At 39.8% G+C, this 14,975-nt stretch overlaps 2 protein-coding genes across 4 annotated transcripts in view; one reads left to right on the forward strand and one right to left on the reverse strand.

The window, feature by feature from the left end:
- LOC139374922 (microsomal triglyceride transfer protein-like) overlaps positions 1 to 4,683 on the forward strand; it is a 41,383-nt gene extending 36,700 nt beyond the window's left edge. The window contains exons 14-17 of the mRNA XM_071116159.1: positions 51 to 278; positions 603 to 727; positions 3,025 to 3,195; positions 3,339 to 4,683. Coding sequence (XP_070972260.1) covers positions 51 to 278; positions 603 to 727; positions 3,025 to 3,195; positions 3,339 to 3,486 — 672 coding nt within the window. The 3' untranslated portion in view covers positions 3,487 to 4,683. The remainder of the gene's footprint in view (positions 1 to 50; positions 279 to 602; positions 728 to 3,024; positions 3,196 to 3,338) is intronic.
- LOC139374921 (uncharacterized protein C4orf54-like) overlaps positions 3,973 to 14,975 on the reverse strand; it is a 33,911-nt gene continuing 22,908 nt past the window's right edge. The window contains exons 2-3 of one of the 3 annotated variants that reach the window (XR_011627743.1): positions 11,893 to 11,938; positions 3,973 to 6,146 (exon numbers count right to left, since the gene is read on the reverse strand). The gene's annotated coding sequence lies outside the window, so the exon portion shown is untranslated. Of the gene's footprint in view, positions 6,147 to 7,360; positions 11,939 to 14,975 lie in introns of those variants that run through there. The other 2 variants (XM_071116158.1, XM_071116157.1) reach the window with 2 other exon arrangements.

Here is a 14,975-nt window from a genome sequence, read left to right on the forward strand (position 1 = left end):
CTTGTTGACACTTAGATTCTGATTGCCATATTTTATCTCTCGCTGTCCAGGTGGCGATTGAGGCGCAAGGCATGGAGTCCCTGATTGCGGCCAAGCCGGACGAAGGCGAGGAGGACCTGGAGTCTTTCGCTGGGATGTCGGCCCTACTCTTCGACGTCCAGCTGCGGCCTGTGACCTTCTTCAAGGGTTACAGTGACCTCATGTCCAAGATGTTCTCCATGTCCGGCGAGCCCATGAACGTGGTAAAGGGCCTGATCCTGCTCACTGACCACTCCCAGGTTGGCACTCTTAAATCAATGAATCAGTCAGTCAATCCATCAAACAATCTTTATTTCAAATGTATTTTAATAAATCACAACACACAAATTAACTTTCATTCAACTTGTTCTTCTGTATCATATAAAGTCACTGATACCTCCTGACATTTTTTAAATGTCTAGACTATTATAGGTGTCGGTATCCGCATAGGCCACATTTTAGTTGTCTGCCTTGTTCAGCCACTTGGTTTCAAACCTCTCTGACACTAGCACTCACTGGCCCGGATGGGCAAGCGGCTTTTGTGTTTTCACTCCTGTTTTCTCTCTTCTCCTACATCATTTCAGGTCATCCAGCTTCAGTCTGGGCTGAAGGCCAATGCCGAGTTCCAGGGTGGTTTGGCCATCGACATCTCAGGAGGCATGGAGGTCAGCCTGTGGTACAGGGAGTCAAAGACCAGCGTCAACAACAAGTAGGGAACCTGGGTTCAATAGTGATGGGCAGAATGCAAACAAAAACACTTTTTCAGTTGGAGCATTCTTCTCATATGTTGCCAACTGAATGTACTTAGTCATGCTTATTGTTGGATCATTTGGAATAATCATCTTTTGGTGGGCTCAGATTAGAGAAAAAGGCCAAGATTCAATCCAATGCGTTTTTATGGAATAGGTCACTATACTAGACTTTTAAAGTGATGTTATGCTTAAGTCTACATGTGCAGCATTTACAAACTCAATTGGTAATACATGATTGACAGATTGACGTTAACTGCACCATCTAAAAATGACACCTGATTCATTTCATCCACTGATTCATAGAGCAAGCTCGCGAGTGGCTACGTGACTATTCTTGTCTCCATCAGATATATGTGAAGGTGACATCATTTCATTCAGCACTAGGTTAGAGTAGTTGACTGACTGACGCTTGCTGTCAATGCAAACACAATGGCCAGAAAACATCATCGGTCCAGTGAATTTATCTTATTAACACTTTGTTCTAGCTAGCTATTTGTGTAGGTAGCTATCAAGTAAACCCAATGTGACATAATCCAGTGATGGAACTGTAAAGCACCTATCTAGATTCTAAGACTTTACAGGAATCAGGGACCGTATTCATAAGGGGCCCGATTTCAGATTTAGTACATACACACCTTTCCTACGCGCGCCTTTCCTACACGCGCCTTTCCTACGCACGTCTCAGAAGTTTGTATTCAGACTTACCTTATGCAGGTGCGTAGCGGGCTTTGCAGGCGTGGTTCCCTTTTGAGCTCTGAATACATTTCAATTCAACTGCTGAAAACCCTCCCACTTGCTGGCCAACAGATTTTCTCAAGGTTTTCAGTACATGTATCTAAAGCCATCCCTTTAAATTTGGTGTACCTTTTTTTTAATTAGTATTTTCTCTACAGACTCAGTAGAATGTATGGAGACAACGGTTCAGAATATTAAGGATCAATGAAATATAAATTGACTCTAAGTTTGGAGCTATACTGTCATTTGTGCAGAAGCCTTCAAGTTTAAGCCCAGCATTTCATCAACTTCACTGTGGAAAAGGTGATATGTTGGTATACTTCAGTTTGCTGCCATATGACTTGTTTTGTATTTGTCTCCAGCGTTCATAAGGTAAAATAGATCTAAAACTATTGTGATTGATTGATATTTACAATTCCCTTATCCATAAGGTTTACTCATTTACCTTTACCTATTTACCTCACTTACCATTTTTTGTAAATTACAGTGCATAGAGAATGGTGTTACTACTTTTGTTTTTAAAAAACAAAGTAGATGTTCCACATGGAACCGACAGATTCCTGGACCTTATTCATCATTTCATTGCGCATAAAGGTGGTGGAATTATGAGGGAGTGAAGGTCAGAATACAGTGTATCTGTAGACACACCTCCACCACACCATCTTCATTTCTTTGATCTCCACCCCAAACGAATGGCGGGTGAATAGCATGCTATTCCCCCAAAGCGTCTCAGACTAGGATCAGGTTTCCCCTGTCCATGCTGTAATCTTATTCAAAAAGGCAAAAAGCAATCCTACTATGAGACATTTAATTCCAGTGCTTGTATCACCTATTTGAGGCTAGTGGTCTTGACAATGTCAAGTTGTTTTGTCTTGTCAAAAATGTTATCCAAGAAGTGATTTGGTTGGTCTGATCTTAGTGCCGTTGGGATTGTTCCTCCAAATATACTAGTTGAAGAAATGAAATTTGCTCGATTCATGACTTCCTAGAAATGGAACGCTGATCTGGATACTGTAGATAGACTTTCTTGGTCTTTGTTTTGCGATGGCGTTTTAGGTGGCATTCTGTGTTGGCTCAAAGTCAACAAGGGGAATGGCAGAGGCAGGTGTATGGATCCTCTCCTCTGATAATAGACCAGCAATAGACCAGCAGGCTATCTATAGGAGCAGAACAAACCCAAGTGAGCAGAACAAACCCATGTGACATCTAGGCCAAAGGCATGCTTCCACAGACAGACATACAGGTTTTTCAGATGGCTTGGCAGTGGCCATTTTGAGATTTCAAGCAGAGAAATATGACGATAGCAGTTTCATATTCAGACATTCTCAAGTTTGTAAGAGATTTTTGTCACACCTCTGTGTCCACCACCAATCACCACCTGTTAATTGTCTGTTGAGTTAAAAGGCATTTTACTAGTCAAAGGCTAGCCAAATGCAAATTAATCTTTATTTGAGAAAAAACACAAATTATTCTCATCTACCCATTTTTATTTGTCATCTGTAATTGTGTCTATTTTCAGGGGAGCCATGGTGGTGACCGGGAATGTGACCGTGGACATGGACTTTGTGCGCACTGGGATGGAAGTGAGCTTTGAGACAGAGGCGTCTCTAGACTTTATCACCACGGTCCAGTTCTCGGAGTACCCCTTCCTGGTGTGCATGCAGATGGACAAGACCACCTTCCCCTTCAGGTAGGCCGGGGCTAAAACCAATTGCAGCCTAGTGAATTCTACATTGTATTTTCAGTGAATTAGGAATGAGAAAATGGCGCATAATTCCACCTGTACAGTCACTGATTACATAGCTCATGAATTGACATTGTCCATTATTGCAGTGAGTCCCTAACAAAATACGAGAGCCTGCCATCAGGGAGGAGCTACGTGTCGCGCAGGGGCCACAAGCAGCTGTTGCCTGGCTCGGAGTTCCCTCTCCACCAGGACAACTCCAACATGTGCAAGAGGGTGTTTGACTCAGACTGGTAGTCTTCTGCTTGTTTATCCATCGGTAAGAAGATGGAAGATATTTTGCAGAGTGTAGAGAGTTATGGCCCAACAATCCTATTTTGTTATTACGTCATAGTGTAAACAGTGTGTTGTATGAGGCGGATAAATGGATGCTAGCTAGCTAAGATATGTCCATTTGTAAAATGGCAAAAGTGAACTGTCTTGTGCCTTTTTTTGTTGATCTGATTGGAAATTGCATGCATTTATTTAATCGCTTACATCAGAGTTCTGTTTACTGCAAAATCGCTAACTAGCGGCTAACTTGCTAGCTGTTTACTACTATTTATCTCCCTTTCGATCTCCACAATGCATTATTTACAGTGTGACAATAGTGTAATAGGGTTATTCTTCCAATGAGTCCTACTTGACATTCTAGCTGAAGAGTTATTTATTATTATTTTTTAAATGTTAAAGCTTTCCAGGAACACCTACTGTATCACACCACATGCATGTTTACATTCTTAATTCAACGTTTTATTTCAAATCAGGAATTTCTGTGGTGCCTTTTTATGAATTTGTTTGCATATCTATTTATATGGGTATATGAGTGTCATATACTCAATATAGCTAAGTGATACAACACAATATTCACCTATGTAAATATGGTACATATCATTGGGTGAGCTGATGCTATGGTTGAATTTACTGGAATTTACATAAATGCTCACATTACACAGTTTCTAGATTGTTTGTTTAATTGAAGACATGGATGTGGTTTCCAAGACTGCAAAGATTGAATTACAGTTAAGTCATTGCGTAACAATATAACATAATGTTTACAGTACTTGATTCACTCTGTAGCTAGCTTGAAGGAGCTGTTACATGAGACCAGATAACGCAGGGTTAATTTATTTAATTCATTTCTATGATTTTTAACTTCTGGATGTTAAACATGTATATCAATAGGAAAGTGTCTGATTAATTTATTTACACATTTGTAATTGATCCTATTTAGATAATTGTGTCCCATATGAAATGTGACTTGATATTATAATTATTACATTAAGCCTTTGATATATTTTTTTGTACCATAGTTTGAGATCAGTTTGTTAGGGTTTGTACTTGACCAACAACAAAGAGTGTACTGGAACCACTATGCTCCATTGCAGTGCTTTTCTGGCATTACACTAGTGTGCAGGTGTAATATTATTTTCAATAAAGCTATGAAAACCAGAATGGAAATTGTATGTCTTTTGACCTTTCCCACTAACATTACTGACCTGTACATGGCCATTCTGCCTACTTGGTTAAGCTATCAGAACACTGGTTTACCTGAAATTTCTTTAACTGATGATAATAATAATAGATTTCTTGTGTGGCTTGTTCAGTTTGACCATTTTAACGCATGTCAATCATAGTAGAAAGGTATGGGAAGAAGTACAGTACATATAAGGGATATTTACAGATAGTGCCTTCAGAAAGTATTCATACCCCTAGATTTATTCCACATTTTGTTGTGTTACAGCCTGAATTAAGAATAGATTAAATAATTTGTTACCTCAACCATCTACAGACAATACCCCATAATGACAAAGTGAAAACATGTTTACATTTTTTTTTGCAAATGTATTAAATTAAATACAGGATTATTTATGTATGTGTTCATGCCCCTTTGTTATAACACTTCAAATTAAGCTCAGGTGCATCCAATTTCCTTTAATCATCCTTGATATGACTCCACAACTTAATTGGAGCCCACCTTTGGCCAATTCAGTTGTTTGGACATTATTTAGAAAGAAACACATCTGTCTATAACAATTGACAGTGCATGTCAGAGCAGAAACCGTACCATGAAGTCCAAGGAACTGTCTGTAGATCTGCAAGATGATAGAATTGTGATGAGGCACATAGCTGGGGTAGAAAACCATTTCTAGAGGTTCCAAAAGCACAGTGGTCTCCGTCATTGGAAAATTGAAAAAGTATGGAACTACCCAGACTCTGCCTTGAGCTGGCCGTCCGACCAAGCTGAGCAACCGGGCAAGAAGGCCCTTGGTCAGGGAGGCGACCAAGAACCCTATGACCACTCTGACAGAACTACGGAGTTCCTTGGCTGAGATGGGAGAACCTGCCAGAAGGACAACAGTCTCTACAGCACTTCACCAATCTGGTCTTTATGGGAGAGTGGCCAGACGGAAGCCACTCCTGTGAAAAAGGAATATGACAACACACCTGGAGTTTGCAAAAAGGCAAGTGAAAGACTCCGAGCATAAGGCAAAAGATTCTGTGTTCCGATGAGACAAATTTTACTCTGAAGCCTGAATGCAAAGCACTATTTCTGGAGAAAACCAGGCACAGCTCATCGCCCATCTAACACCATCCCTAACGTGAAGCATGGTGGTGGCAGCATCATGCTATGGGGATGCTTTTCATTGGCAGAGATTGGTAAGGTTAGAGGGAACAATTAATGGAGCCAATGGAGGCAAATCCTTAATGAGAACCTGCTTCAGAGTGCAAAGGAAGATTTACATTCCAACAGGACAATGACCCCAAGCATATAGAAAAAGCAATGCTGGAATGGCTTCAGAACAAGAATGTGAAAGTCCTTGAGTGGCCCAGCCAGTGCCCAGACTTGATTCCCATTGGAAAGATTTTAAAATTGCTGTTCACCTCCGCTCCCCTTCTAACAGAACTTGAGAAATCTGCAAGGAAGAATGGGAGAAATTTAGGCTTTAACACAACAAAATGTGGAATAAGTTAAGGGGTATGAATACTTTCTGAAAGCAATGTATATTTACAGGATATGGTTACAAATATAGGGGAGAGCATTGATTCTGAATCCCAAATTGACCCCTAACCCCTAAACTGCATGCGGGCGGTCCTGTTGATCTGAGATATCAGCGTCATGGAAATCGCTTCATCTTGCCTTATGATTGGCTGTGTGGAAATGTTACCATATCCACCTATCCAATCCTCTCAGATCTACGGAGTGGCTAGGGATTAAGGGCCATGGGTTGATTTGGAATTCAGCATGACATGAGAGTGAGTAAGTGTGTGTGTGACGGATCACTGAGTGAGTCGTGCACCCATTTGCTGACCCGGGTGAGGCAATAAATCGTGTCTGGCCTTGTGTCGCAGTTGTGACATCAGAGCCCCCGGTTGGCATCCAAGCACAACAACTGGGGCTTAATGGAGATTCTTTAGGAAGTGCAGAGAGCAGCTGGGTGCAAAGGGCTGTCTGCCAGTCTCACTGCCTCCATGGCAACAATGTAAACACACCAGCAAACTGTCAGGTTGAACTTAAGCCCGGGCCGGGTGAGGTTTCAGGGTCGTCAGAAAGCTAACCTTGCACCCTTCAGCAGACAACAAACATTTTTATGTGTCTCTCTGAAGAAAATCTATTAAATAAAGATAAATTAGAGCATTCTTGTTTTTTATTTATTTAATTTATCTTTATTTAACTAGGCAAGTCAGTTAAGAACAAATTCTTAATTTCAATGACGGCCTAGGAACAGTGGGTTAACTGCCTTGTTCAGGGGCAGAACGACAGATTTTACCTTGTCAGCTCGGGGATTCAATCTTGCAACCTTTCGGTTACTAGTCCAACGCTCAAACCACTAACCGCCCCAGGGCAGGATACATTTTTTCTAGGAGCAGAAAGCTCATGTTGCTCATTCAGTGGAGCAGAAAGTTGCTGGGAAGGATTGGGGGGGGGGGAATCATATTACCAGCAACAGAAATTATACAAATTGACCAGAAAAACACTGGTTGGGACACCACTTTGTGTGTTTAAAGATAGCTGTGATTCCCAATGTTTTGATCACTGTCAATATGTTATGGAAGTAACTTAGCAAAGAAAATGGGCACAAGCAAGACAACCATGATGAGCAACATACGCAACGAACAATGTTAATTAGCTTGCAATTTGATTTATTCCAAACACTTGTAGGCTTTTGGGCCTACAGTGCATTTTTTTCACCTCAGTCAACTTGTCATATTTCATCACTGTCACCTTGCAAGTGCAAACACGGCACTGCTTCATCTAACAAACAAACTCTGCATTGACCTCCCGGTCTCGTGCTCCTTCTTAGGCCGCCATTTTAAGTCCATAAAGCACAATATACAAAATGTCTCTTTTGTGTGACTGTCTTGCAGACTCCAAGGCTAATGTAGCCAATCAATCTTAATAGCGCCATTCTTTCTCTCTCGTTCGTTCACGTACATTGCTCCCATCTCAACATTACTTCCCCATCCATCTTTCAACATCTTTCAAAAAGCAAGCATATATACTGAATGTTTCTTTCATTGGGCATCAGGGAACCCGAAAGCCGTTAGATTCATGGGCTTGGGGAGGGATATTGTGCTTAGGTGAAGTTGTAAACTGAGATTGCTTATTCAATTACTCATAATTTATGCTACAGTGTGACTGGGTAGCTCTTTACTAAATGATGTCATCACTTTGACTAAGCTTTATTAGTCCACATAATGATATCATACACTTAACATATATAATGTCAAATCATGACTCTTCATGTTAGTGACAAATTATAACTCAGTAAGTTCTGAAATTCTAACATCCGCTAAGTTGAGCTACTGACAGGTTGTCATTTTTCAGAATTGGAAATACAATGAACAGACTTAAAGGTAATGACATGTTAATGACACTGTTACACATATTTCTGTTGTAGTCAGCTAGACAAGAACATCTAACATTTCAAAATGAAATACACATATTTACACAGTGCCTCTTAACAGCCGGAATACAAAATGTATTCAATAAATAAAAAATTCTCACCCATCTACACACGATACCACATAATGACAAAGTGAAAACATGTATTCGAAATGTTTGCTAACTTATTGAAAATTAAATACAGAAATGTCTCATTCACATAAGTATTCACACCCCTGAGTAAATACTTTGTAGAAACCCTTTTGGTGGCGATTACAGCTGTGAGTTCTATTTAAGTCTCTAAGAGCTTTCCACATCTGGATTGTGCAACATTTTCCCATTATTCTTACAAAAATTATTCAAGCTCTGTCAAATTGGTTGTTAAGCATTGCTAGACAACCATTTTGAGGACTTTGCCATAGATTTTCAAGTAGATTTAAGTCAAAACGTAACTTGGCCACTCAGGAACATTCACTGTCTTCTTGGTAAGCAACTCCAGTGTAGATATGGCTTTATGTTTTAGGTTATTGTCCTGCTGAAAGGTGAATTCATCTGCCAGTGTCTGGTGGAAAGCAGATCGAACCTCTAGGATTTTGCCTGTGCTTAGCTCAGTTCCGTTTCTTTTTTATCCTAAAAAACTCCCCAGTCTTTAACAATTACAAGCATACCCATAACATGATGCAGCCACCACTATGCTTGAAAATATGGAAAGTGGTACTTAGTAATGTGTTGTATTGGATTTGCCCCAAACATAACACTTCGTATTCAGGACAAAAAGGGCATTGCTTTGCCACATTTTTTGCAGTATTACTTTAGTGCCTTGTTGGAAAAGTTGTATTTTGTACTGGCTTCCTTCTTTTCACTCTTGTCAATTAGGTTAGTATTGTGGAGTAACTACAATGTTGTTTATCTGTCCTCAGTTTTCTCCTATCACAGCCATTAAACTCTGTAACTGTTTTAAAGTCACCATTGGCCTAATGGTGAAATCCCTGAGCGGTTTCCTTCCTTAGACGCAACATAGTTACGAAGGAAGGACGCCTGTATCTTTGTAGTGACTTAGTGTATTGATACACCATCCAAAGTGTAATTAATAACTTCACCATGCTCAAAGGGATATTCAATGTCAGCTTTTTTTTTTTTTACCCATCTACCAATAGGTGCCCTTCTTTGAGAGGCATTGAAAAAACTCCATGGTCTGTGTTTGAAATTCACTGCTCGATTGAGGGACCTTAAAGATAATTGTATGTGTGGGGTACAGAGAGGATGTAGTCATTCAAACAATCATGTTAAACACTATTATTGCACACAGAGTGAGCCATGTAATTGACAATAATACAATTAAAAAATAACATTTCTAAAAACACAATTCCACTTTGACATTATGAGCTATTGTGTGTGACACAAAACCTCAAATTAATCTATTTTAAATGCAGGCTGTAACACAACAAACCTTTTGGAAAAGTCCATTCTTTCTGAAGGCACTGTAAGTAGTGTGGATGTACTGTTCAGTAGAATGTGCTACTTTGTGTCAGGATTCAATTAGACTTCATTCTACTATTCAATAATTCATCAGGATTAATGCGTAACAAATTTCCTTTTGAAGGACAAGAAACATCATCAACCAATCTTCAACTGTTACAGTATGCACTGCTTTTGGTTGGTGAATAAAATAATGTATCTAGCCTGCCAAGTGCACTAATGTGCCCAACAGCAATTACACACCCTTAAGAAGGAAATTCAGTTTACATACCACAGTATATGAACCATTTCATAAAAACCAACAACACAAGAAATGATATGTAAAATAAAAATACAAATAAATTGTCTTCTCTGGTTTGACATTTTGAAAGTTATCATGTTTGACGTTTGAATCCAAATGTGTGCATGATAAAGGTGAAATACCGTTAGTCAATTTAATCCACCCTTTTGTAACAGGTGAACATTTTTTTAATGTTATAGATCCATGGCCCAGTGGGTTGTACTGTGACTATACTTTCTTCCACAGTGGAATCAACTCACAGGGTACTTTTTTATACAGTACGTTGTCACAGACAGAAAACTCAAATATATTTTTCAGGTTCAAAGACTGACCAGCAGCTTAAAAATACCTTTTAATGCATTTTCTAATGTGTAAAACAAGAAAAACAGCAACCTACAATATGCATATTCAAACATGGAACTTAAAAAATAACATAAAAACTGAAGAAAGCACCATTGCTCTAAGCGTGAGTGTCTATTGTTGCACTGCAAAATTGTTCAAAAGGAAAGAAAGAGATTAGTATATTTTTTTACATTTGGAGTCAATTTCATGTTAGCTCATTCATCCCTGGTGTGAGCTGAAATTGTATTAATAAATGTAAAAGTCCCCATACCAATTTGTTTTAATAATGAGCAATTTTCAATGAATTAATTTGATTTCAAATCATAACCTGAAATGACTGAATTCAAATTTGAATTCACCCCAACCCTGGTCCTGATTGAATATGTATATAAGCATTTTTTATAATTGGTATTCAGAATGGGCATGAATTAGCAGTATCCACTATTTTTTAAACAATTGCCATTTAAGAAAAGGATCAAAGGGAAAGACAATTCCTTTCCTGTTCCTGTTCCTGTTTACAAGTAGGTAACCACCCAAAACATTGTGAAATCTTAAATAAAAAATGCTTATGTATGAATGAATGATCGACTGATGCATTTCTAATTTATCTGAGTTCTTCTGTAGCACGCCTGTTGTCTGTTCACATAATGCATAATACCTCACAATTACTAAACACATACAGTACATACACACACTAACCCTAACCCATGTCATTGTCCTTTTACACGTGAGTGTAAAAGTTAGCCAAAACCTATAGAGGAGGTTATCCCATAAAATGTCTCAGCTATAGCTGGCTCCCCTAAGCCTACAGTAAAGCTACTTGGGAAACATTTGCCCCAAATATACTATATAGCCAACCTCTGACTCTAAACAACCACTAAATATGTGGCAGGTCCCAGGGCTCCAGCTTTTCTCAGCAACACACTTAGTGTGTTTCTCTTAAGTCTATCATCATAGTATTTGCATACAAGGAGAGTGCCATACGAATGTCATATAAAAGCACATCAAATCATACAATCCAATAACTGTGTGGCTATTAGCTGCAAAAGGAGGAAACAAAGGGTGCAGCTAGAAGTGTGATCTTGTTACTACTTCTCCAGGTCACCAAAGAGCCAAGAGAAAAAGGAAACGCCTCAGTTTAGAGAATAAAAAACTCCCTCATTAAAAATAATTCCTGGATTGGATTTTCAATCTATATGATGCATTGAATTAGAATTAACCCCCCTGCAAATGCAAATGTTTTCCAATGTATGGTGTAATAGGGTCTATTGTACGTCTGTCTACTGATTAAATATTTTTGTTGGGACAATCACACTTGCGCACGCACACACGCACGTGTGTAACTTTTATAGAATCTTAATTGGAAAACAGTCTACATTATTTCCTTTTGAATCACAATATTGCAGTGCCTGAATCCAATTGCTTTTGAACAAAAGGAATGTTCTGTAATCTAAATACAGATCTGAAAGCACTTTTACAAAGCAATTAGCTAGCTACCTTACAAACAAGTAGTAGGCATGAAGCATAGCTTTACAGATACAGACGTGCTGCAAAGACCACCGGCAGGATAGGGTTGGATGGGGCGGTGATGGTGGCAGGTGGTTGGGCTTGGAAACATTGTGGGTTCAGGTGGAATTTGGTGGACTGGGTGCGAAGAAGGGTGTGAGAAGATTACCATGAAACATCTACTTATCACAGGACAGGCTCCTCAAGAAGCACTCCTGTGTAGAAAAACAACAAAGGATGGTGGTCAGGACACATGCAATACAACTTAATCATGATAAGGGTTCATTTGAAAAGGCTTGAATTTGTTTTTATTTTCTTGGCGAACCTCACACCCAATATTTTGACCACATCCACTTTTGCTACAATGGTGCAGTAAATTAAACACTAACATTAACTATTATACCTGTGTGATACTAATTACTCAATAAATTGTCTTCAGAGGCTAATTCAGTGGCCTTGTGTTTAGAGTGTCTTCCCTGACATTGGAAGGTTGGGGGTTCAATCCCGGTGAGTCATAGCAAAGACTCATTAAGCACTCTGCATTAAGTAGATGGATTGGGGGTGAGGCCCGGTGATATACTGGCATCCTGTCCAGGTGTACACCAAGCTACCTCACGCTACAGAAACAGGAGATAGGCTCCTGTCCTATGGGCTTTTCTGGCTTGGACAAGGTTAATTATTTAATTGTATTGATAAAGAGACAGGACACCACTATGTTAGCTTTAGGGATGCCCTTTATGAAGATAAAACTGGATATGTAACACAGAGCATTGTGCATGCTGTAGTACAGTGGTTCCCAACCAGGGGTACTGTCACGCCCTGGTCTTAGTATTTTGTGTTTTCTTTATTATTTTGGTCAGGCCAGGGTGTGACATGGTTATTTATGTGGTGTGTTTTGTCTATGGGTTTTTTGTAGGTTATGGGATTGTGGTATAGTATAGTAGTCTAGGAAAGTCTATGGTTGCCTGGAGTGGTTCTCAATCAGAGGCAGGTGTTTATCGTTGTCTCTGATTGGGAACCATATTTAGGCAGCCATATTCTTTGAGTGTTTCGTGGGTGATTGTTCCTGTCTCTGTCTCTACCAGATAGGGCTGTTTTGGTTTTTTCACGGTACGTTTAGTGTTTTTGTATTGTTCGTTATCTTTATTAAAGATGTATCGAGGTAACCACGCTGCATTTTGGTCCTCCTCTCCTTCGACGGAAGAAACCCTTAACAGGTACTAGGACCCCTGGGGGTATTTGGCCTAACCACAGGGGGTACTTGAGAAGACTCAGAAGACCATAGGTCAAATGCACAAGAGGGGGTACTTCTAGGGTACTCCCGGCAGAGCAAAATTAAGTTGGTGGTACAGTAACCGAAAAAGGTTGGGATCCACTGCTGTTGTACATCATGCTACAGCAATAACATCGTACTAGCATGCTGTTATTTAAGTGATAATGCCCTCAAAGCCAGTGTTTGGAGGATATATTGGCACGGGTGTTAGGCCCGAGACAGTCTTTGTGGGAATTATCACTTTTAAACAACAGGTTACCAACATATTCAAAACATTTATTTACATATTTTCATTTTAAAAGTTATTTTGATTAATTTAATTCATACTATTTCGTCCTTCCACAAGATATTGTGCCGACACATATCTAGGGCTGATTCCCAAGCGGGCTGGTCGTTTTTCTATCAGTTCGGTTGCCGGAGACACGACCCAGTCATTATGTATTTTTGTTCTGTAACTATAGAAGCGACCCAATCGTTCGTTCTAAACGTTCTATTGCCATACTGGCTGGCAACGTTCTTATTCCTTGCTTGCTTGCTAGCTAGCCAACTACAGCTGATTTACAGTCACGTCAAACAGTGTGGCCAGAATAACAACAAAGTAGCTGCATTTGCATTTGTTTAAGCTGTTTTCTAGTGACATTTGTTTGGATACATCCATAACAATGAGCTAATGATGCACGATTTCACCTGGCATAAAAAAAAATGCTCTCTCGTCAGGACACTGTTCAGAGGAGCTAGCCAACAACACAGCAAGCACAATCACTTCGGTTCGCTGAAAAGACTGCAAACTAGCTACACTTCATTTCGTTTGACCTGTTTTCTATTGACTGTTCTTTGTATATATCCATAAAAATTATACTGATTCATGATTTCGACTGGCTGAGAAAAGCTGCCTGCCTGTCTGTCTCGTCACGACAAGTTCATTACTATGGGACAGCTGGAGATCGAATTTGAATTTTGATATAATGTTGCAAATGTCAGACAGACAGCAAGTTTTATACAAATTTGTTCTTAACTGACTTGCCTAGTTAAAGGTTTAAAAAAGGCATTTTAACATCATAGATTTAGCTGGTGGTAACTTGTGGAATAGACACTGGCTGTAATGTGGTTTTAACCAATCAGCATTCAGGATTAGACCCACCCACCTATATGAAAGTTATTTAGTAGTTGCCTTCTGATAGCAAGTTCAGCAACTTTTGTCATTATCAATAGCCATTTAACTTCATGACCATGCAATTACAAATCAACTACTATATTAAGTTATAATATAAGATAACACAATGTTATTACTTGAGTAATTACATTGTTATTAAATAGGTCTAACATTTCATATAAAGTGTTAACCTTTAATTCACAGCACCATCATTGCGAAAGTGGACATGGTCAAAATATTGGGTGTGAGGTTCAGTGTGGTGTTATTATACAGGAATAAGAGCAACTTAATGTAAAGTGGGACCCTTAAAAGACAGAGTGAAACGTAGTAAAAGTATGTAACCCCTTTACGTAAGAGCTGGAGGTCAGCACCGCTCCACCTCCTCCACTTTTAGGAGAGAGGGGCGACCTATAAAAAGTTGAACCTGCTGCAGCCTCGCTCACCAATCTACCCCCCCCCCCCCCCCTCCAGCATCTGATCTCTCCCAGCAGCTGTCCCCCTCCTGCATCAGCACAACAAATACTTTACATTGCCTGACCTTTTCTCTCCCGTCGCTATCCCAGCCGTGCCCAATGCTACCACTCAACCCCATCTGACTCCCTAGTCATTGACCCAGCTGACATGTATCCCTCATGCAATCGTCCCAGTACACCGACGTGTGTGTGTGTGTGTGTGTGTGTGTGTGTGTGTGTGTGTGTGTGTGTGTGTGTGTGTGTGTGAAAGAGAGGAGGAGGACAGAAGGGGTAGGGGAGGGTGCGTAGGGAAGAATTGATTTTGAGTTTCAATATATCCACAAACGTCAATACACAAAGGACAGTGCCAATGG

This window comes from Oncorhynchus clarkii, chromosome 19, assembly GCF_045791955.1.
Source record: "Oncorhynchus clarkii lewisi isolate Uvic-CL-2024 chromosome 19, UVic_Ocla_1.0, whole genome shotgun sequence".
Taxonomy (NCBI): domain Eukaryota; kingdom Metazoa; phylum Chordata; class Actinopteri; order Salmoniformes; family Salmonidae; genus Oncorhynchus; species Oncorhynchus clarkii.